The sequence below is a fragment of the Pempheris klunzingeri genome, chromosome 3 (assembly GCF_042242105.1).
Source record: "Pempheris klunzingeri isolate RE-2024b chromosome 3, fPemKlu1.hap1, whole genome shotgun sequence".
Classification (NCBI taxonomy): Eukaryota; Metazoa; Chordata; class Actinopteri; order Acropomatiformes; family Pempheridae; genus Pempheris; species Pempheris klunzingeri.
The window spans coordinates 25978547-26002380 of NC_092014.1; the positions used below are offsets into that span (position 1 = coordinate 25978547).

At 42.8% G+C, this 23834-nt stretch overlaps 2 protein-coding genes across 5 annotated transcripts in view; both read left to right on the top strand.

Moving 5' to 3' along the window:
* The window catches only part of LOC139198569 (SEC14-like protein 1), a 29960-nt gene extending 16309 nt beyond the window's left edge, over window positions 1-13651 (top strand). Inside the window, exons 3-17 of one of the 2 annotated variants that reach the window (XM_070827457.1) lie at window positions 384-533; window positions 837-968; window positions 2240-2368; window positions 2689-2962; window positions 3073-3182; window positions 3493-3682; window positions 4334-4422; window positions 4708-4778; window positions 5798-5969; window positions 7064-7198; window positions 7374-7508; window positions 8139-8390; window positions 8508-8686; window positions 9108-9134; window positions 10652-13651. In XM_070827457.1, the coding sequence (XP_070683558.1) occupies window positions 384-533; window positions 837-968; window positions 2240-2368; window positions 2689-2962; window positions 3073-3182; window positions 3493-3682; window positions 4334-4422; window positions 4708-4778; window positions 5798-5969; window positions 7064-7198; window positions 7374-7508; window positions 8139-8390; window positions 8508-8686; window positions 9108-9134; window positions 10652-10757 (2151 nt within the window). In that variant the 3' untranslated portion in view covers window positions 10758-13651. The remainder of the gene's footprint in view (window positions 1-383; window positions 534-836; window positions 969-2239; window positions 2369-2688; window positions 2963-3072; window positions 3183-3492; window positions 3683-4333; window positions 4423-4707; window positions 4779-5797; window positions 5970-7063; window positions 7199-7373; window positions 7509-8138; window positions 8391-8507; window positions 8687-9107; window positions 9135-10651) is intronic. The other variant, XM_070827458.1, reaches the window with a different exon arrangement.
* Window positions 13652-14552: 901 nt separating this feature from the next.
* The window catches only part of LOC139199040 (endonuclease V-like), a 70181-nt gene continuing 60899 nt past the window's right edge, over window positions 14553-23834 (top strand). For 2 of the 3 annotated variants that reach the window (XM_070828047.1, XM_070828046.1), the window contains exons 1-2: window positions 17171-17485; window positions 22281-22415. In XM_070828047.1, coding sequence (XP_070684148.1) covers window positions 17225-17485; window positions 22281-22415 — 396 coding nt within the window. In that variant the 5' untranslated portion in view covers window positions 17171-17224. Of the gene's footprint in view, window positions 14684-17170; window positions 17486-22280; window positions 22416-23834 lie in introns of those variants that run through there. The other variant, XM_070828048.1, reaches the window with a different exon arrangement.

Below are 23834 nucleotides of genomic sequence, written 5' to 3' on the forward strand. Positions count from 1 at the left end.
AGAGCTATTCTCTGCCCACTTTTTCAGATTCTTTAGTCTCTCCTTTGCTCAATGCTTGCATTCTTACAGAGTATGTGAACGTTTTCTCTAATGAATTTTAACTAGGCATAACAATACCCATTGTTGCTCTGTGGCATTTTTCAAGCTAAATGTGTTCTGAGCCTTTGAACCATACTTATTGAAGTAAACATCAGCATAGACTTTCTTCTTGTTAGGCTCAAGCACTGCCATCAGATATTTATTGTCTGAAGAGAGCTGACACTTGGCTATTAAAACTTTCTTTTCTCACATGGCATTTACTAAAATGAAAGTTAGACTAAAATGCATCTTGGCACTGTTAAAACCATTGTGTCAGCTGATAGTTTCTTCCCTTCCTCTTTCAGGCCTATGAGCGCCGGTTCCCCACCTGTCACCTTATCCCCATGTTTGTGGCGAGTGATGTGGTGGATGAGGAGACCAGCGAGGATGGTTCCACCCACAAAGTTGAGCGCCGCTGTGCCCTCGATGTTGACGCCCCACGCCTGCTCAAAAGGGTATGTTGCATTTGAGTTTGTCAACTTTTAGTATCGGTAATGTATTAACCAAACTGTACTTCAGGGCTCTTGCTCCAAAGCATTACTTTTTACCATTGCAGCCTGGCTGAGGTGATCTATTGGAACAAATTCCAAAACTTTAAATACTTACCAGTCATTTTGAAACCAAAATATTTAAAATGGGACCCAGGTTTAAAAATACAGAAGTTATCCCACAAGTTTAATTTTGGTGTGTCTTGTCAATTTAGTTGAGTTGTAGTCGTGTAACGTGAGATGATGTGTTTGTGTGTGTGTGGTTTGCAGATTGCAGGTGTGGACTACGTCTACTTCAGCCAGAAAAACACGCTCAACCGAAAGGAGAGGACACTTCACATCGAATCCCATAATGAAACCTTTTCCAACAGGGTCATCATTCATGAGACCTGCTGCTATTCGGTCAGTAGCAACCACACCTCCGTGCCATCAAGCATAGCTTCAATTGTTCAAAAGCAGCTTATAACACACATGTGCATGTTTGTGGTACAGATGTCCCCAGAGGAATCAAACCCTGGTCCTGGCATGCTCATCCCACTGAGTACCACACCTATTTTGTCACAGACAAATTAGCAAACACACACACTAACATTCTGTAAAGTGCTGCTACTGAGTGGAAAGCTGCTGCCAGCTCATCCATGTTAATGTTTGTACCTTAAAATTGTCCCTGCTTCCATGCAGGACCAGCATTTAGCATGTGGCTAACCACCTCAGCCCATCTCTCTCTGAATTATTCAGTTCCCTTATATTGTGGCCGAATGCTCTCAAATACTGATCTGAAACAAACATGTCATCCCTTTTCTCTCGTCTGTATTTCTTTATGCTGCATGCTTAACTTTGACTTCAGATCTGTGTATTCATAAATGGATGTGCTCTTAGTTAATGAGGTCAAGCACATTGTGTTAGCCTCTAACCAACTAGAGTGCTAATTTTAGGTCCAAGGCCACACAGAGATTCTTACTGTGTGGTTTAGCATACTGTGCTAACAGTAACAGGGATGGACAGTTCAATTAGACTGAGCTAATGGACCTGGCTAAAGCTGAAATATTTTGGTAGCTAAGGGTAATGAAGCTACCAGCATAGTGCCTTCAGAAAGCATAATGCTCTTGACTTGTTACCTAATGCTGCAGCCTGAATCAAAACTTTGTTAAAACATCAGGGGCGTCCCACTTAAGCTTTTTGGTCCAGATCCTGAGTTAAGTCCCTTCATTTTGGGGGTCTGCTGAAACTGAATATTTTTCACCAGCGTCTTGGTTCAAATACTGAAGCCACTGAAGTTGATACGTTTGAGTCATCAGTATATAAAGAAAGGTTTAACTTATTTAGAATCTGACCTGATCTAAATTGAAATTGAAAGAGAAAGAGACTCTCTGTTTTAACATTGCCTCTTGTTATCTTTACACCACACACCAGAAGCATGTGTTTCCTTGTATGTTTGCGTGCTGTCCTTTTTTTTTTATCTCCAAACTGTTCATGTGTAAAGGCCTGGCTAATTTTATATGGACAGGCTGACACACACTCTCCCACTCACAGTGCACAGTGTGAAAATTGCTATCTGTGTGCGTCATCATCTAGTGAAGCTGGGTGTGTGGTTACCATAGTACCCTGGTCATCTTGTTTCTGCATATGTGTAGAGTCTAATATACAGTACATGTTTGTGTGTGTTGGTACAGGTTCACCCAGAGAACGAGGACTGGACGTGTTTTGAACAGACTGCCAGTCTGGACATCAAGTCCTTCTTTGGTTTTGAGAGCACTGTGGAAAAAATTGCAATGAAGCAGTATGCCAGCAGTATCAAAAAGGTGTGTGTATGTGTGTGTGTTGTTTGTTTCTCATGCTGTAATTGCATAAATAAGCTTGTATAATCTCTTTGAGTGGACAGGAGTCATCTATTGTGAACCTAGTGAGTCATTTGCTTCCATATAGGATGAATGTGGGCAGTGTTGAATGCGTTCCTTTTATTTTCTTTCTCTTGGAAATAATAGATACGCAGATATCCTTTCTTGTATTCGTATGCACTTTATTCAACCTATCTGTAATATAATTTCCTTAAATTCACAGCTTCATCTGCCACTTTTTCCCTGATCCCAACACTTCTTTTCTTCACTTGTGTTCCTCACAGGGAAAAGAAATCATAGAGTACTACCTGAAGGAGCTTGAAGATGAAGGGATCACTCATGTGCCACGCTGGACTCCCTCCTCCCTTCCTCTGCCTCTCCCCAGACCAACCAGCCTCTCCACCAGCCCACCAGTCCTCCCAGAACTTGCAATTACGCCCGCTGTTTCTATCCCACTGCCCGCTGACACCAAGGACAGCAGTTCTCAGGATGCCAAGCAGGACAGCAGCATACTTCAGGCAGACAGTTTATCAGAAATTCTGGCTGGTACACCTGAAGGTTTGTTCCTACAGATGATGATGATTACTATGCATGTCTGAAAATCTTTGTACTCCAAAAGTTGTGTTTGCTATCAGGGTAATTTGAGGTGTTCTCTTTTTGTGTGACAGATAAGTTGGATGCAGACTATATCAAACGTTACTTAGGTGACCTGACCCCCCTGCAGGAGAGCTGTCTGATCAGACTTCGCAAATGGCTGCAAGAGACACACAAGGGAAAGGTAATGGAGTGAAATAAAATAGTTTTTAGGTATGAGGAACTAAGAAGACTGCTTCCAAATTGAATTACAATCAAGGACATCTGCAGAGATTATGATGTAGATTTTAAATCATATCTTAGTCTATATCATATTTTAGACAGCTAAGAGCCCCTTTTTACATGCTAGCATGGTTAACTGACCTTCTGTTTGCTGCAATACCAATGATTTGGTTAAATTTGCCATATGACAGTGACATTAGAAGTGTTTTGAAAGCATCATTTTATTTGTTCTCAAATCAAGTACAGCTAAATGCTCTCTCCTTACTATCCAGATCCCCAAGGACGAGCACATACTGCGTTTCTTGCGTGCCAGGGACTTCAACATGGACAAGGCACGAGAGATCCTTTGTCAGTCACTGACCTGGAGGAAGCAGCACCAGGTGGACTACCTGCTGGAGACCTGGAGTTCGCCACAGGTCCTCCAGGACTACTACACTGGGGGCTGGCACCACCATGACAGAGGTAGGCCCTGAAAGAGGGAACCAGCGTGTACATTCTCATCTACACTTTTATTCAAAGACATCTGAACATGCACACATACGCAAACACACATACACTCATGAATTACTGTATGTAGGTCATGTCGGAGCTGGCTATACTTAAACTGTTAACTAGAGGAAGGCCTCAACGCTCTAGTTTCTTACAGACTCAAGTTACACACATGAGCACACTGACACCACATGAACTAAAGTCTTTCTTAGCAACCCACAGCCTTCAGCCATGTGAGTGAATTAAACATGAGACCAACTATTTGGCACTACGTGGTTTCCCAGATAGCTTACACACACTGGCACAGTCACTTTCTTCATTTCAGTGCATGCTGTGGATTCCTTGTTCAGAAGTGAGGGTGACTATTGACAGCATAAATTAAATGTAAATTACTTTTCTCTTCCCACATCAGTGAATGGTTTATCTTCTCATTCCAATCTCAAGTATGTGTTTGGGAACAATGGGGACAAACCATTAAAGCATTCTCAGTGTACACAGTCACTTATTGTCTTACACAACAGAAGAACAGAGATGTAAACTGTGCAGACCTTTCCATGTAACATGAAGCCCCGTCGAATGTAAATAGTGTGACAGGCCATACAAATGTTTATTTTTCTCCTGTAGATGGCCGTCCTTTATACATCCTGAGGTTGGGCCAGATGGACACCAAAGGACTGGTTCGTGCTCTCGGAGAGGAGTCTCTGCTCAGACATGTATGTAACACAAGTGGCAACACACACTGAGCTGGTGTGTATCTGTGTAGTGACATGTTTGTAGGTCAGGCAGTTGTTGGCTGGATTACAGGTTAGGTAATTAATGTATGCTGGTATGCCCTGACAAGTGTGTTAACACCAGGATGTATGCTGTACAGTACACACACAAATAGCCTGCTTGTTAATAATGCTGCACTTACTGTAAGTCGCTTGGGTTACAAGTGCGGGAGGCAAATGGTTTAAATGAAAAGATCACAATACACCATTCATGTTGTGTCCCTCTAGGTGCTGTCTATTAACGAGGAGGGTCTGAGACGCTGTGAGGAGAACACTAAGGTGTTTGGTCGACCCATCAGGTAAACCTTCACTACAAATCAATGTAGAGCTGAAAAAATGTATTGATTTTTGGGGTTAATCGTCTCAGTCATGTATAACAGTCAAGTTCCAGCTGCCCAAATGTGTGGATGCTGCTCGTCTGTTTAATATCTTTATAAATTCAGGCTCAGGAGTTACTGATCGATGTTTTTAACTAGTTTCATACAATATACACAGTGAAATGTTGGACTGCTCTCAAGGCTGTGCTAAAAAGCCTATACTGCAACAAAGAATACTAAATAGAGTAAGAGTGAAAATAAGCAAATGTTTATCACAGAGGACTGTGTGCTGAGAATATACAGGTCAGAGGACAGAGTTCACCATCCTGATGTCCTGACAGTTAACAATAAAAAGTTATTTATATTATAGTTGATAATGAAAATAATCAGTTGGAGCTTCTTGATCAGTGCTAATCAATGCTCAGTAAAAGTTTAGTAAAAGCTTTAAATGTAGTTATAGATTAATAAAAATGCAGGACAAATTTTTTTTAAACAAGCAACATTATTCTGTGTTTTGACCACCTACTGGTCTACAGTGAGGTGGATTCAGTTCAGCAGTTGTAGCTCGGACACAGGTGGACACGCACAGCATGTGTCCAGAGGAGAATTATCTCCAACATGGAAAGAATGCAAACGGCTCTTCTGAGTTCACTGATTCAGATGGCAATGGAGAGAGTGAGAGGGGTGAATGGAGATGGTATCTGTCATCTGTCAGCCCTCTCTAACAGGAGGAGGTGGTAGGGACAAGAGCCACGCAGGAAGGCATGAGAACTATGAATGGCTGTCACCTCACAGTCCACTGCCAGAACAGATAGACGGAAAGCAAGGGTGTGGGGGGGGCAGGAAGTGGGGGCCAGAATTAGCAAGCATTGCCTTCACCACTTAAGCTTCACTTCAGGGTGACAGGCGCTAAATGGTTGGAAAGAGGCTGTGGCCCAGTTGTGTGTGTGAGTGTGTGTGAGTGTGTGTCCACACTCTAATCCTCTCTTCCTCTTCTGTAGCTGTTGGACATGTCTGGTAGATCTAGAGGGGCTGAACATGCGTCACCTGTGGCGACCAGGAGTCAAAGCGCTACTGAGGATCATTGAGGTCGTGGAGGCCAACTATCCAGAGACTCTAGGACGGCTGCTTATCTTGAGAGCTCCCAGAGTGTTTCCTGTCCTCTGGACACTGGTGAGAACCGGCAGGGGACACAGGCGACAATGACCCCTCAATGTTTTCATTTTTAATATGCATTACATTTGCTAGGCTTACTCCTAGCTTCCATACTACCCGTGCATTTTCTGACCCAGAAAACGGAGACTTTTCAAAACACAGCTGACCATTTTTTTAATTAGCGCTGGATTGCATTGTAGTCTGGTCTGCTGAAAACAGAGACTATTGAAAATGATGACGTGGACACCCATGTCTGCTTCCTCATTGTGACGTGTACCTCCTGATTCATCAAGCCCCATCATGAAACCATTTTTGGTAGAAGACAACCTTGACTACCAGTGGTTAATTTTTAATGAGTAATGAATTACAGATGATACTGACCTTGCTGTGTATGCTAGCAGCTATTGTGCAATTAAATAATGCATTTAGTAATAATACTACTGCTTAAATAGGAGGCAAGCTATTATTTGAACAATCTGCAATAATTCCCATGTTCAGCAGAGTACTCAGCCCTACATTGAGCGCAGGTTTTCAGTGAAGAACCAGAATAATTTCATGATTGGAGTTGTGATTCCTGAGGAATGACCAGATTGGCCATGATCAGCCACAGCCAAAGACTATGTCCACATGTGGAAGGAGCCACAACTAATAAGAGGGTGCCTGTGGATGTAATCACAAAGGTGGCATGTGTGTCGTATTATTAGTCAGCCGTGTAAGACGATTTAGCATTGTTTCGGAAATAATCTCTGAAACAATGCTAAAACGCTTTTGTGGACAGAGATTTAAAATAACATCTTATTAGTGTGGATATAGCCTTAGTCCCCTCACTGTACCAGTTTATATAAATTGGAAAGGCATTTCCAGTGTTTGGTCCCTCCTTTTTATACATGCAGTAATCCTAAATATCAATATATAAAGTATTAAAGCCCCAAAAATAACCAGAGAGAGGATTGAAAACATCCCTGTCAAACTAGTACCTTCGTGTACCACCACACACATTCTGCTCTGTTCTTATTGCTTCAAATTCATTTGCAACATTTTTGCCATGGGATAACTAGGTCAACTGCTGTTGTGTTTTTGTAACCCATTTCTACGTCTGTTTGTACCCTTAGGTTAGTCCTTTCATTGATGAGAACACTCGCAAGAAGTTCCTCATCTATGCAGGCAATGACTACCAGGGTCCTGGAGGGTTGGTGGATTACATAGACAAGGAGATCATCCCTGACTTCCTGGGGGGAGAGTGTATGGTGAGTGTCTGAGGATTTAAACTCAAAAGGCTGTCATCTGAGAGTAGGATTTAATTTTGAAAATGAACTTTGTGGGACAAAACACCATCCACACTGTGGATCGGCTTTACTGACCCAGTTCTGTGCATTTTTTTTTCTGTGTGCATGCATGTACATGCATGGTTTTTCTCTGCAGTGCGAGGTGCCAGAAGGTGGCCTGGTTCCCAAATCAATGTACCGCACTGCTGAGGAGCTTGAGAATGAAGATGTCCGCTTGTGGACCGAGACAATCTACCAAAGTGCTAGCGTCTTCAAGGGAGCTCCCCATGAGGTGAGGCTCAACATAGAGACCCAAAGCAGGAAGACAAGACTGAAAGCCTGTGGTGGTGTTTTAAATGAATATGTAGGGCACGACAGCAGAGAGCTACATAATGTCTCTGATGAAGGCTTTGTTGAAAGTTCTGCCATCTGGTGGTTGAATGTGGTCTTTGAATTCAGATGTGGAACAGATGTGGCATGGCTCTGAAACATAATCTGTCTGCAGAGACATTCAGTTAGTCATGTTGCATAATTTATACCACGGGGAGAGATACACCATCATACATAATCACCCCTCTGGAAAGGATTTTGATTTCATGTTAATGAGCAAAAAAACAGATGTTCACTTTTCTCTCACTTTTTTCCCACATTTAGCTGGTGAGTAAATATGAAGCAACATAAAATTAATTAAAGCTTCCACACACCACTGTTGGGAATAACGGTAATGAAGAGTTTACAGTTATAGTGATTGGCATTATTCCTTTAACCAGAAGCAATGTGTGTAAAGATAAGTAAGGGTAAAAAGAAAAAGGTCAAATGTGTCTCTTTACTTTGGTTTAGTATTTCTCCCATAAAACATCTCTTCATTCCAGTTTCTAGCCAATCTTCCCATATGTCTCCCCTCCCTCTCTTCCCCGACCAGGTTCTGATCGAGATCATCGATGCCTCCTCAGTCATCACCTGGGACTTTGACATGTGCAAAGGCGATGTGGTATTCAACATCTACCACTCCAAGCGGGCCCCCCAGCCTCCACGTAAAGACCCCCTTGGAGCCCATGGCATTACATCCCCAGGAGGCAACAACGTCCAGCTTATTGACAAGACATGGACGCTGGGGCAAGATTACAGCATGGTGGAGTCCCCACTCACTTGCAGGGAGGGTGAGAGTGTGCAGGTGAGGCTCCAGAACTGATGAATAATTGTCCCGACATGTGCTTGTTAAAATGTATTGTATGAGTTGTTCTTGCTTGTGAGTTGCTGACGTTGTACTGCTCATCTGTCCTCTCCTCAGGGCTCCCACATCACACGGTGGCCAGGTTTCTACATCCTCCAGTGGAAGTTCCACAACATGCCGGCCTGCTCGGCCACCAACCTGCCCCGGGTGGATGATGTCCTGGCCACCCTGCAGGTCTCCTCGCACAAGTGCAAAGTTATGTATTACACTGAGGTGTTGGGCTCTGAGGACTTCAGGTTAGTAACTCTGAGTTTGTCTGAGCCAGAAACAACAACATACATTTGTGTTCATGCTATATACGTGAAGTGTATTTGTGTCCATATTATTGTTGTTTTAAAGTGTTTCACCATGATGTTGTGATAGTTTTCATTTCAAACAGTCCTCTATGACTGCTCATTTTTTACTCCTGCCTTCTTTCAGTTTTCCCCCTAGACAACCTACCACATAGCGCCACGTATGACCTTTGATATTTGGATGATTAAAGTCTGTAATGTTGCTAAACTGACACTATGAAAAGCCTTGAAGAGCATCATGAGTTTCCTAGGCCCAGAGTTTTGAAATGAGGATGCTTCCTTCCCTCTGAGACTCTGTTAATCTGGCTTTTTCTGTCCAATCTGCTCACTGCCCCCCTTCCTGCTCTGTCTTCTTCCTGTGAAGAACGGCTTGCTGTGATGTGCAGAGTTTGTAAGTGGCTCAGTGTTTGCCCCTTTTCCTTTAGTACTAGCTCACTGTCATTGCTGCTAATTTATACGACCCCCTCCATGGCAGTCACGCTTCTGGTGCAGCAAAGAGATGCTTGTTTGCATCTGGTCTTGCTTATGGCTTTGTTAGCATTGGCTAACAGGATGTTGTTGAATCCTTGCACTGAGGCTGCAGTATAACTATCCACTTGCTGGCTTCAGTCACCCTGCTTGCATGACTAACATTTATCAGGAATCCAAGGCTGGGTTAAGTTCAGCACATTAGCGCTCGACTGCTCTATCTACGTGTGTGCACAACCCACCAGCACATGCCCTTGTATACCTCTTTACAGAGACATCTCCTGGCATTTGTTGTTTTTGTGCACTTATCCATTCATACATTTGTGTACCCGCTGTTCCATTTTTACACTCTTGACATCACCATCCAACTTATTCTAGTATTTAACAGGATGTTTTTTTTAATGGTTGACATATCTGGTTGACAGTTCTAGATATCCAAAAGCAGTAACTTGAACTAAGAATATGGAATTGAGGTAACCTTTTTCCATATCTGTAAAGTACCTGCACAGGAAAATATAGAGAATGCCAGGCATTCATAACGCAAAGGACATTAGGTCACTTTGTAATTTTACTGTTGTTTTTAGGTCTGAAAAAAGACGTTATATTGAATATAAGAATATCTAAATGCTTGCTTCAAAGATAAGTCCGTATGAACATTGTGGGGCTTTATCTAAATGCAGAATGTAGTTAGAGCTGCTCACTCTGTCCTCTTGTAAGACTGAACATCCTTTACAGATTATTGCAAGTATTAATTATATTTGACCTTTTAAAGGTTTTCTGATTGTGTTTGTATCTCCTCGTAATGCTGGATACAAAATCTCATAATGCATTTTCATGTGTCGTCATGCATGGTGAAGGTATTATACATAATAGACATGAGCCTCACAGACAGTGTTGCCAAAATGTACATGTTGTCTTTATATTGACTTCTTGACCCAAACAAACGCCAAGCAGCCTACATACTACACATACAAAAACACATCAAGACGCATCATTTTCTTATTCACATACAATTGATATAAAAGTAAAAGAAGCATAATGCTTTGTACTTTGCCATAGGCTGCTAAGCCTTCAGACATGAAGGAAGCTGTTGCACCAAAGGCTTTTTTCTCTTCCTCCTGCCCCCCACAAGCACAAAACACCCTAAACCTCTGCAAGATCACTTTCCTAGAACAAGCAAAGAATTAGATGTTTTTGTTAGCCTCTCTCACTCCAATGGTAGAGCCCGAGCCTCATGTGCCACGCAGTGTTTTAACGTCCCTCCTGTATGTTTGATCTGGCTGCATGGGTGTGCATCATGAGCTCGGGTCGTGCACACTGAATGCATTCAGTTAGTCATGGGAAGACTGTAGCTGTGGGTGTTAAACACGTGAAATTAGCTGCAGAGTGTGAAGTGTGTGTCAGCTCACATGTTCTCTGGATTTCTGTCTCTCATCTCAGGGGTTCCATGACCAGCCTGGAGTCGAGCCACAGCGGCTTCTCTCAGCTCAGCGCCGCCACCACCTCCTCCAGCCAATCACAATCCAGCTCCATGATCTCTAGGTAGAACCTGGAAGCTGAGGACTTCAACCCCCCCTTACATCCATCCCTCCCTCCCCTCTTCATCACCCATACGGTCAACACCGGAGCCACCTCTCCTCCTGCCCTTCCTCGTCGTCTTTGGACTCTGTTCCTATTGCACAGCCTGTCTCTCTGGAACTGAAGCATGCTTGCACAAACAGAAGACAAATAATAAAAACATCTGAGGCAAAAAGAAAAAAAACAGAGACTGTGTGTACAATTTAAAGGGCTGATTTTTTGCACAAAGGTCATATATTTTTCGTGCCTGGCATCTGTGCTGGGCAGCAGTTTGAATCAGAATATTAGCAGAATGTTTGTTTGCGTTGTGTCCCGTGCAGGGTGGAAAGGTTAATGGTGAGGAGGTGAATGGCTTTGCCTTTGTGGCACTGGAAGCTGAAAGAAGCAATATTGTCATCCTTGGAGTCACGGGACTAGATAAAGACACTGGAGGCGCTGTTACATATATGCATTTACATCTACGGCCACATAAAAAGTACAGAGACGACGCATACCTCATACATGTGCGTTCGCTGAGAAACTGGATGTGCTTTTATGTACAAACACCGCCATAAACACACATTGATGCTTGATGACATGCAAAAATTGACAGTGTTTGCCATATTACCAGAGGGGTTTGTTCAATCTGGTGAATTATTTATAGGTCAAGGATGTGTGTGTGGGCCAAACTCTTCACTAGACCTGGGTCCAATATCACCTGCAAATATTTTCAAACTGCATGGAGCTGCGGAGTGGGTGGAGCTCACTGAATCATGACGACGCAGATGGTGTCAGCAAAGTTGCCAGCTGATGGGAAAATGAAAGGTATTTTCCCGTCGGCTGTTTGAGCTTCCTGGCATTCATTTTGTTGTCTTATGTGGCGAACCTCACCCATCTGTCTCACGAGGGCTTTTTATCACTCCAGACCTTGAAAAGCATTTGAATATTTGACCCGAGTCTGACTCTTAGCGAAGTAATCCGCTAGAAGCAATAACACGAGTTTGACTTTCTACTGTGTGAAATATTTCTATTTATCATGATGATGTATGTGGAGGATCATGGGTGCTGATTGCAGATGTCCTTTTTGTCACGAGTGGTGCATAGGCAAACAGACGGACAGGCAAACTGAGCCAGTAAACCTCTAACTTCTGTGGCACATCATCGCTTCATGTCTGTTACCATTCTGTTAGGAGAGAAACACAAATAACTTGCCAGATTTTCTCCTGTACATGTTTTGTTTTCCTGAGAATGACCACAGTTTGCTTTCTGTCCAATTTCTGCACGACTAAGGAACTCAAGTCAAAATCGAGATGTAAAAGAGATGCCTTGTCGCTGATTTGTGAATGTGCTACTGATTGACTAGCGTTCGCCAACCAATGAAATGCCTGAATTTGGAGGATTGCGATGTAATTGGGCAGAGCTGCCATCATTCTCTACTTATTTTTCTGAGTGATGTAGATTTCACTGTGCATTAGGGATGAATGTTACTTTGATTATCATTTGACGGCGCACCAGTAGACAACATATTGATACTGTACATGTACTAGTGTTGGTTGTTACCGTTTTTTGGTTTGTTTTTTCAGATGAGTACTTGATGGGGTGAAGCAGCGTGGTTCGTTACTGCATGCTCACATGGTGATTGGGTTTACAGATTTATTATTCAAAAAGTAAGATATAGCCATTTTAAGAGTCATGTGTCAATAAATACCATGTTAGCCTTTGTAAACATCACATAGAAATGTACCTGCTTTTTTTCCAAGGTCACCACTGTAAAAAAAAAAAAAAAAGAACAGTTGTGAATTGAATGAACATTTCTAAATGCAACACATCCATGCAATGGTTTTTTAATACAGTTTATTCAGTTGATGAGCATTGTAGACTTCACGTAGGTCTGACTCTCCACGGAGGGCAGAAATGGTTGCCATTGCCAAGAGTCATCATGTGCTGTTGCCATGGCAACAAGAATTGAGGCTTTCTCCTTATGTGGGAATCTGACTCCTGAAAATACAGGCCCTGTGTCCTGTTTGATACATGGAACTGCTTGTTTTTAACTATTAATGAAAGGTCAAGGGTTAACTTGTGGCAACTGTATGTCATTAACTGCAATAAGATGAAACGCTTTACTGAGAAAAGGGCCTCCTCAGTTTGTGGGCTGTCGAGTGTATGATGGAGTGAAAGAATGAATGTTAGAGTGGGGATAAGAGATATATGCCTGTTAACACCCCTCTGCCCCCACAGTGGCAGGTATTCTTCTCCGCTTGGCCTCTTCTCACTCTGAAGCATGTTGAGAACCACACGACCATCTCTCCTTTACCTGGCTATTCCTTTTCTTTCTACTGTGGTTTGACTGGTGAGACGGGTAACATCAGTTCCAGGCCTATCTACTCTTATACTTCCTTCAGTCCTTTCTCTCAATCTACTCTTTGTCACTCCAGTTTTCCTGGTTTGCTTTCCAGCACTTTTCTTTGTGTATATCTTAGAGAGCCGAATGGACCTTGCCATAGGCATCAAGAAATGTACTCAGATGTTTATGTGATGAGATGATCAGATGTTTATGTGTCATTTCCACTTAGATTCAGTGTTAGAAATACCAGAAAACTTCCATGGACTCCTGCTTCTCTGACTTTAGCTCTTTACAGTGTGTACACTCTCCATCAAGATCTCATTGACGAATGAGGGCTATAACTGTTTGTGTCTCGTCTGTTCAACACATTTGTCCGTGTCTCTGCTTCCTGTTCTGACATATCTTCTCTTTACCTTGATGTGAGAATTATGTAATAAGTACATGTTTGGATTAATGAGAATATGGCGCCTTTACATTTTTTGAAATCATTAAACTTGAATTATGAGAAAATACATCCACTTGTGTCATTTATTTCCAGTTTTCATGTGTCTTGTAAGTTCATTTTAAGATCCACAGCAAATAATATATTTGACCTGTTTTACAATCCACATCTTCCTTCACATTCAAATAGCTGAAAAGTGTGTTAATGTGCCTCCCGACACTTTGTAATCACTGTACCGTTGGCTGCTTTCGCTTATTAATGACTTGTTAATTAATGGGAATAATAAAAATGGGATTCGTGTTTGCTGCATCACTGACTTTAATGACCAGAAAAGATCATCTGTCCCACTGACCTGAACCCTGTTTTCCAGTCTTCCTCGTAGCTACAGTCAGTTCTGCTGACTTTTTATTGAAGGGTTGGTTCAACATATCACAGCATGAATAAAATTCCAATGCTCCCACTCATTTGATTGTCCTAGTTCCCCCAAAGCTCCCCCCACCCATCCTCTCCAGAACTGGAAAATTGCTCACAGCCGAATCTGAACATCTTAACAAACTCGAACGAATCAGCAGCCAAAAATAGAAAAAAGGTGTATTTTGTATATTTATGTGTATGTGTAACATTTTTATATCCAACTCTATCTGCCTCTCTTTCCTGCAGATCATCAGTTGGGATCTTATTGGCAGTGAAGTGAGACATGCTTTCATGCGTCTTTGTGTGGTCACAGTTTTGTCACACTGGTCTTCTCTGTCATGGTGGGTCTTCCTCCTTGCTCTCATCAGTGGTGACGTTGCTGTCAGACCAGTTAACCCTTGACATCCTCTTCTTTTTGCAACAACTAATGATCAGTTTTAGCACCCAAGTCCATTAAACTACTAAACTAAAGTACAACTCATATGTTGCTTGATGTTACCCCTTCAGGCCACTAGATGGCCCACGCAACGTCACACTGACGCATGACGCGTGACGCGTGCTCCGCCGTCACTGTGAGGTCAGGACGCGGAAGCAGAGTGCCGAATGTGGTGGCGTTCACGTTACTTCTTCAACTGATTCTTCTCATTAGGAATCTGTAGCGGCAGATCCAGATGTTCGCTCCTCCCGCAGAGGATCTGGTGAAGCAGTGGGAGAGGTCAGAGCTCTGCTGTCTCTTTGTGTCTAACAGGCAGACATTTATATGTAACATTTACAACGTGATATTATATTCATGCACAACTTATTTCCAACCAGTGTCCATCTGCTAGCTGTAAAGCAGGAGCTTGGTGAACAAACTGACAGTAGATCAGATGTCCTGTGCTGTTGTCACTGTGCTGCAGCAGCTCTGGCCCTGAGCCACCAGCCCTCAGCAGCCATTGATTTGTGGCTTTGTAATGACAAGCCAGTGAGGACACCAGCAGTCCACATTATGTTCTGCTGTCACCTCCCCTCTCCAGCTCTGATTTGTGCATGTGTGCTACAGAAAAGTCCACAGGGTGTCTCCACCCAGATAAAAGTAAACCTGCTCTCTTAACCCCCACCTACAGATTCTGGTCCACAGACCCCGCTCTCAGAACAGTGTAACTGGGGAATAATTAGGAAACATTTGAAGTTCACAATGAACCTTCTGAAGCTGGAATATTTAGTCAGACAACAACACCAAAGCCTCTGGTTCCAGCTTTGGGTTTAGGATTGTTGGATGGACAAAACAAGACATTTATAACGTCACCTTTTTGACGTTTGATAGCCAAAATGATTATTCTATCAATGTTAGAACAGAAGGTGATTACAAAAGCAGCCCTATTAACTTCTCTCTGGTCAAGTTGTCCAAGTTATCTGATGTATTTCCTGTTGAACCACAATACCGCTGCATGATAAACAGCGAGTGTGGACAGCACACGTGTAAAACAAGTGGATGGCAAAGAAAGAAAGGCCGTTTCACTGGACAGCTACGGTTGTTTACGCCTGACGGGCACAGGGGAATGAACTAGGAAGGATTTTGTTGTTTCATGTTTTAGTAGACTGACATAAAATTCAGCTATTTCATGACAATCAAGTCATTCAGGAATTGTAGAATATAAAGTCATTAATTCAATTCAATTTTATTTGTATAGCCCAATATCACAACAGAGTGTCTCACAGTGCTTTACAAAGTTCACTGAAATAAACAAGTGTAAGCGAACAAACAATCTAATAAAGAGTCCAGCAGTCGATGAGGCCAATGGATCGGCCCGATGGATCAGTCCGAGGCATCACCTGCCCTTTATGACCCTCCTTCTTCTGGAAGGAAAAACTCAAAAAACCCAGTGGGAAAAGAGAAACCTCCGGGAGCACCACAGTGAAGGAGAGATCCAGCTCCCAAGGACGGACAGGCTGTAGCCTTGGACACACGCACATCCATTGGCTGGTGGAGAACCACATCAGCGGGGCCAGGACCAGGATCCATAGGAACCAGGGAACCACGTCAGCAGAACCAGGACCAGGATCCACAGGAACCAGAGAACCACATCAGCGGGACCGGGACCAGGACCCACAGGAACCAGAGAACCACATCAGCAGGGCCAGGACCAGGATCCACAGGATCCACAGGAACCTGAGAGATGAGAAAGCACAGAAACGCTCCGGGGAAGATAGCAAGTTAGAGGCAGACATTTGACTGACATGAGACATAACGATGGAGAGGAAGAGGAGGAGAGAGAATAGAGGAGCTCAGTGCACCATAGGAGTCCCCCGGCAGTCTGAGCCTATAGCAGCATAACTAGGGGCTGGTCTAAGGCCTGATCCAGCCCTTAAATATATGCTTTGTCAAAAAGGAAGGTTTTTAGTCTACTCTTAAATGTAGAGAGGGTGTCTGCCCCCCGAACCCAAACTGGAAGGAGATTCCACAGTAGAGGAGCCTGATAGCTGAAAGCTCTGGCTCCTGAACTACTTTTGGAGACTTTAGGAACCACCAGTAGACCTGCATTCTGGGAGCGCAGTGCTCTAGTGGGGTAGTACGGTACTATAAGATCTTTAAGATATGATGAGGCCTGACCCTTGTAGGTGAGGAGAAGGATTTTAAACTCTATTCTAGATTTTACTGGAAGCCAGTGAAGAGAAGCCAGTACAGGAGAAATGTGGTCTCTTCTTTTAGTTCTCGTCAGAACACGAGCAGCAGCGTTCTGGACCAGCTGGAGAGTCTTTAACGACTTATTTGGGCAGCCTGATAGTAAGGAGTTACAATAGTCCAACCTAGAAGTAACAAATGCATGGACTAATTTTTCTGCATCATCTGTGGATATGATGGGCCTGATTTTGGCAATATTACGTAGATGGAAAAAGGCAGTTCTAGAAATCTGTTTAATGTGGGAGTTAAAGGACAAATCCTGATCAAATAAGACTCCCAGATTCCTCACAGTGGAGCTGGAGGCCAGATTAATGCCGTCCAGAGCAGTTAAGGTAGTGGGAAAGCTGTCTCTGAGGTGTCTGGGGCCGAGCAAAATAACTTCAGTTTTATCTGAATTTAGCAGCAGAAAGTTGCTGCTCATCCAGGACTTTATGTCCTTAAGGCATTAAAGAAAATTGTCACGTGTGTTTCTAAACCACTCTTCATTAGAAAACAGAACAGACTTTTTTATGACTTTTACAGATCTCACTCTCATATATACTATGTGAAAGTCCTGTGTTTAGAGGTTTGCTGTTTACAATTCTATCGCTGATGATACATTTGTCCTGGCATGAAGTGTTGTGTCCCTGCCGGTGTCCTGTGGTTTCACTGTTGGACTCGGCGGCCTGTTCTCTGTGCAGTGAGCAGGCCCGACTCCGGCAGCAGGTGGTGGAGGAGGACACGGAGGAGTGGCAGAGGAGCCCGGACTTCTCAGGCCTGCACAGAGTCGGAGGAGTGGACCTCTCCTTCATCAAAGGAGATGACACCAGTGCCTGTGCCCAGCTCGTGGTGCTCAGCTACCCCGACCTGGAGGTAACCTGACTCCCTCCCTCCCACACACACAAACACACATTTTCATCTCAGGTGATTGTAATTGAATGCCAATGTAGAAAAACACAATGAACAAGCAGAAAAATAGGAAAAATGAAAATATTATTTGCCCCAATTTTTTTTAGCAATACACATAACACAAATATACATCATGAATAATTTTATGAATTAGTTTGACTTACCTACCTGTCTGTCACTCACCACACCCAGTCATCACAGAGGAAGTAAACAGCCTGTGAGCTTTGGCCACCTCTAACGGTGGCAGGGGGAACAGCAGCAGTATGCACCACTTGCTGCACATTACATAAGCCTGCAGACACAATCAAGACAATCACATGATAAAAGTATATAAACACATCCTATCAGAATATTTGCTTAAAAGTGATCTTGCTCTCTTTATCTAGATTGTTGAATGCAAGGTCACCATATCCCATAATAACCTGTATCCTGTTGCAACTTCATCAATATAAACTTACTGCCTTCTAATGACTCCTTAAAGCTGGCTGTCTGGTTGGTTTTCCCTTCCCCTCAGGTCTTTTCATGTCCATATTAACTTAATCACTATTACACATTAATTGTTCTAGACTCAGTTACTATCGAAGACATCAATAAATGTTCATGTGATATCGTTCTTTTAAATGGGACGTTAAAAAAGTGGATTTGATGAAATGGATTGGCCAGTTGTATGGTACATATATATATATTTACAGTGCAATATGTAAGGGATATGTACAGCGAGCCAGTCATTATTGCAAAATCAAACCCGATGAGGTGATGCAGGAGGAAGAGGAGAGCTGAGCTCTTGAATCATCCCAAAGAACTTTGTTTTGCAATAATGCCAGGCTTGCTGTGCATTATTCATCTTATTTCATGGCTTCGTACCAACAAAATAACTTATATAAAATAAATTTAACAAATTAAAAAAAACTTAAAAACGATTTCATTGATCTAAAAATGATTTTATTGCTTCCACTATCAGAACGTTGCCCATGGCAACGGTGTGGTAAACAGAAATAACTGACTGTAGACTCCAGTATTTGACCTGTATCCATCTACTTGACAGGCACACATTCTTAACATTTTACTAGAGGCCAACTGTAAGATTCCTTAAAGATGTTAATACTTCCTGACTTTGGAAACTTGCTTGACAAACAAATATCTTAACTCAAGGCCCACTCACTAGCTGTTGGTGAGATAGCTCTCTACTACACTGCTCATGACCCCGAGGTGTTAGGTTCACATTCAACAAATGTTCAAAGTCATTTTTGGATCATAATCTTATAATTACGTGTCCAAACTTATACCTACATTTATTGTGGGTTGTCTTGGCCACTTGGAGGCAGCAGAACAGCAGTAACTTATTATCACCTTATGAATATGTTTCTAACAACTACTAACCCCAGACACGCTGTGAAAAGATATTCTAACTATGGATGGCTTTTTTTTTTATTCTTCTCATATATCTTCTTCTCTCTTTTTAAAGATGGAAGATGTCATAAGTTTACATTTTGAAGGGTTAATTATAATAGTAATATTATATCAGCTGAAATGAAGCCTATAGCACTACAAGAGAACAACATAAGTGAGACATAAATGTTAATATAAAGGGTCTCTCACTGGGGACGTTGATTAAAAAACATAGTAAAGCACAAGATAGTCAAAGTTACAAAGTTAATTACCAGTAGTACATAAAACACACAAACAGCTTAGCAACCTGCTTCTGTTGAAAAGGAATACCTCGACATCTAAAATTGTGGCTTTTTAATTTCTCAAAACACAGTAAAATAAAACCAGCATCCAGGGTTGGTGAGAACAGTGAGACCGAACCAAAACAGTAAAGTTGGGCCAGCGAAACCAAAACAATGAGCTTCAAGAGGTTAAAAAGCTCTGTAGACGTGAGGGAAAGAGTCATCACAAGTGTTGACTTCTGTGACCGGAAAACCCCATGCAAACTCAAAGGGGCTTATTATTGATCCATTTTGTAAAATGGCCCTCTAATCACTTCATCTGTGCCTCCTCCTAAGAGTGTGATGAATTCTAATATTCCTTACAACAAAAAAACTGATGGCTGTCTAATCTCAACCAACTACATTTTTACCTAAGCACTAAAAGCAGACTCTAAAAAAGCAATTTTTACACACAGGAGAGCCAAGCTTTGATATAGCTCAAGGTCGACTCTTGTTAAACCAGCCGTTGTTAAAGGGACCTCAGCAGTCCAGTTTTTATTTCAATTGCTTTCTTGTACAGCCTTTTACAAGCATTCTTCCATCTTGACATTTATTTGTTACTATTATTATTATTATCATTATTATTATTATATGATTCAGCTCCTCATTCTGTGTGTACATTTTGTTGTATATATTGTATTATTATTATTATTATTATCATCATTATTATTATTATCATTTTTATTGTGTACATGTTGTTATATATTTTTATTAGTAGTGGTATTATTGTTGTTATTATTATTATTATTATAAGACTCTGGACTCACCTGGTGCAGTAATTTACCTCTGTGTAATAATTTGTAATAATAATTTTTAATACATCTTTTTTTATTCATACTTTTATATATTTGTATTTTACTTGTGTTTGAAGTGTATTCTTATTCTTATTCTTTTGGAGCTGTGTGTAACAAAAAGCAATTTCCCCCTGGGATTATTAAAGTGATTCTGATTCTGATTTGTGCATTAACATGGGCTGCTGGCACCTTCTCAGTATGTAACCCATTATAATGAATGACATTTGTCACTGTATGTTGTTTATACACAGACCCAACAAGGCTAATGAAAGGTTCAGAAGTGCTGTCAAATAATGGGATTAACTTCACTGCTTGCTTTCAGTTTACTCCTACATTCTCACCTGAGGCCATTTTTGAAAAAGTAAAACCAGTAACGAGATGCACAGTGTGTCTATTTCCCATGATGTTCCACACCGTAAAGTAGAATGTTGTAGTTTGATTGTACAGTTTGCATGTGGTCTCAGACTGGAGCTCACACTTTTAAAAATGCTCTGAATCTGAATAAACATCCTTTCGGCATGAACCGTCCCGCAGAACAATCAGTGATGTTCTTTCACCACTGTTTAGCAGAGGGGAAACAATACGACAGTTACATTTCCTGAATGGTCCATTGAAGTCTATTCAGAAAACAGCCTTGTATTGAGGCATCATGGGCTCACCTCCATTCACAAACGAGTGCTTTGCATGCTTTATTTGTAGCTGCTTCTGTAGGTCTTGATAGCAGGTGTTTGTATCTGATGTTACAGCAGCTACTGTACGACCTTGGCACATCCTGTAATGGGAGTGTTTAGGACCCAAGTGTAGCACACAGGACGTCAGCGAAAACTCAAAGGCACTTTTGTTATGCTTGGCAAGCAGGTGAATATAGTCCAGAACAACAACCTGGTTCAGAGTCTGTTTTTGTTTGGAGGACGCCCCAGGACTCCAGCTGGTGAAGCCAGATCGGCGAGCCAGTGAGTGCAGTGAGGAAGGAGAGCTTCGGGAGAGAGATCAGTCTGGGAAGGAGTGCTGGAAAGTCTTGCATCGAGGAGAGATAGAAGGGCATAGTTGATGCAGGGGCAAAGGGTCTTGCCCAGCACCGGCGGGTGAGGATGATGGACGTATGATTTCTGCAGCCAAAAACTCATTGATGTAGATGTTCATGGCCTCTATCCCTGGGCTGGACAGTGCGTACAAGCAGCTCCAAAGGGGGGGCCAGCAGATCAATGGTGCAATAGTATGATTGATAAGGAGGCAGAGAAGACGCCTTGGCTTTGGTGAAGACATTTTTGTAATCATGGTACTCAACTGGCACCCCCATTAGGTCAGGTGAGGAACTGGATTAGGGAAACGACTGAAGAGCAGCAGTCCGAGGTAGACTTGGTGGCAGGAGTAACCCAGAATGAGAGGAGGCCGAGGAGATTGTAGAATGTGGAACTGGATGGTCTTGTGGGGGTTACCAGACAGGAGCATGCTCACAGGTACCACTTGGTGAGTGACCATCTGCAGGAGGTGACCATCAAGGGTGCTGGCGGAAACTGCCTCCCGCAGGAGAATCCCGTCAATCCCAGACTGCCGAGCCAGGTCCTCATCAAGGCTGAAATCGGAACTGGAGTGTCTGAAGGTGGCCATGGTGTGCGAGCCGTTTGCTAGCAGCAACCTAGCGTGGCACAGGGGACATTGAAGAGGGAATAGTTTGTTGGTGCGTCTCACCAGTACTTCCCCCACTACTGTGAGTACTGCGGCGGGAGCAGATTTCGGTGAAGCAGAGGGTTTGGAACCAGATGAGCACTGGGCAAGGGAGATGGGAGATGGGAGCAGAGAGAGGGAAAGTCGGAGGGATCACGAAGGATCAGCCTGGGGAATTGAAACAGCCAAAAACCGGGGAGCCACTAGCCGACAGGATCCAGGAGGGACAGGGACAAGACTTGTGGTCAGAGACAGAAGGCTGAGATTATTACTGGGACAGAGACGAGACAAGTTGGTCAGAGGCAGGCTGGGTTGGCAATAGATGGGAAAGAATGCTGGAGAGTCTTGCATCGAGAAGCGAAGAACAATCTGGCAGTGAGTGAGTGATTGGTAGAGCCTTAAATACCGGCTTGATGATTGATCAGGAGCAGGTGAGTGGAACAGTTGGTGGGAGCAGCTGGCAGGTTAGTGGAAAACTAGAGGAAGGTTAACCAGAAGATGGACTGCGACACGTCCTCTCATTGTGCCCAGAAGAGAAGTCCAAAATAAGCTATTAAGCAGTGTTTCTGTCCCCTCCCCTTTTCCCAGGTGCTGTATGAGGACAGTCAGATGGTAACCCTGACGGCCCCCTATATAGCTGGCTTTCTGGCCTTCAGAGAAACCCCCTTCCTCCTGGAGGCTTTACAGCGGCTGGAGAGGAGTCAACCCAAACTGCTGCCTCAGGTCAGCTTCGGCAAACATACATTAAATATATAATATTTCATAAAGACTTAGGACTATAACACTTTGTTGTTATACAGAAGCTTTAGTCATGTTCTGCAAGTGGAAGAGCCAACAGTAGAGTGGACAGGACACAGAATTATAAAAATGTTTTGAGGTATTAGATAAATTAGATGTTCTATGTCATACCTCGTCATTTGTTCTCCAAGGGGGCAGGTTGAAGAAGACATGAAGGGTGTTGCTTGCTTTCCACTTTTCCACTCACACCCCAAGTTTTTATTTTAAATACTGGAATTTGGATTAAACTTTGGCTCAATTTTGACATAGTTCAACATTTGGGGAGTCAATCAATCAGTCAATCAATCAATCTTTATTTATATAGCGCCAATTCACAACAGCATTATCTCAAGACGCTTTACATAAAGAGCAGGTCTAGACCAAACTCTTTAACTGATTTTAAAGAGATTTTAGAGAGAGACCCAACGATTCAGGAATTCAACATTAAGGATTCAAGAATTCCCACATGAGCAAGCATCAGATATTATATTATATTGAGCAACAGTGGCAGGAAGAACTCCCCTTTAACGGGAAGAAACCTCGAACAGACCCAGTCTCAATGTGGGCGGCTTCTGTAATATGAAATATACAAAAATATAAAAAGGACCATTTGTGCTCAGACCAGGATGGAATCCGCATTGAACTCCGGTCTCCCAATCCACAGGAACTGTCCCCAACCTCCATGACATTGAAGAGGTATGGTAACAACAACAGCCCAACAATACCCAGAGCCCTCAGCATCTCAGGGCAAATCTTATCCGCCCCTGGTGCCTTGCCACCAAGGAGCTTCTTAACTACCTTGGAGACCTCTGCCAGGGATATGGGTGAGGTTTTCCCCGTGCCTCTGGAGACTCTGGAGTTCCTCAAGTGCTCTTTCCACCACTGGACGATACCCCCAGTCCGGGTCAGCAGTTCTCCTCACCAGCTGAACACAGCCTGAGCCAAGCCCTGCTTTCCCTTTCTGAGCCGTCGAACTTCCTTGAGGCCACCCGAAAGTCCTTTTTCATAGCCTCCCCAAACTCCTCCTACTCCCAAGTTTTCACCTCACCGAGCACTGAGGCTGCAAACCTGGTACCAATCTGACCAATCAAAAAAAGTCTCCTTCATCAGCTTGACAGCTCCTTGACTCCAAGAAGGCCGGATGCTCTGAACTGCTGTTTGCTGCACAAGCACACACAATAGTCAGAGCCTTCCCCCCAGAATAGAATAGAATGCCTTTATTGTCATTATACAATGTACAACGAGATAACGTGCAAACATGTACAGAACAAACACACATTCATCATTCATCAGCATTCGACAACATTCATAAGCTTGAATAGTAGTTCAGATTTTGCGCCGAGAAGAAATACATATATAAATATA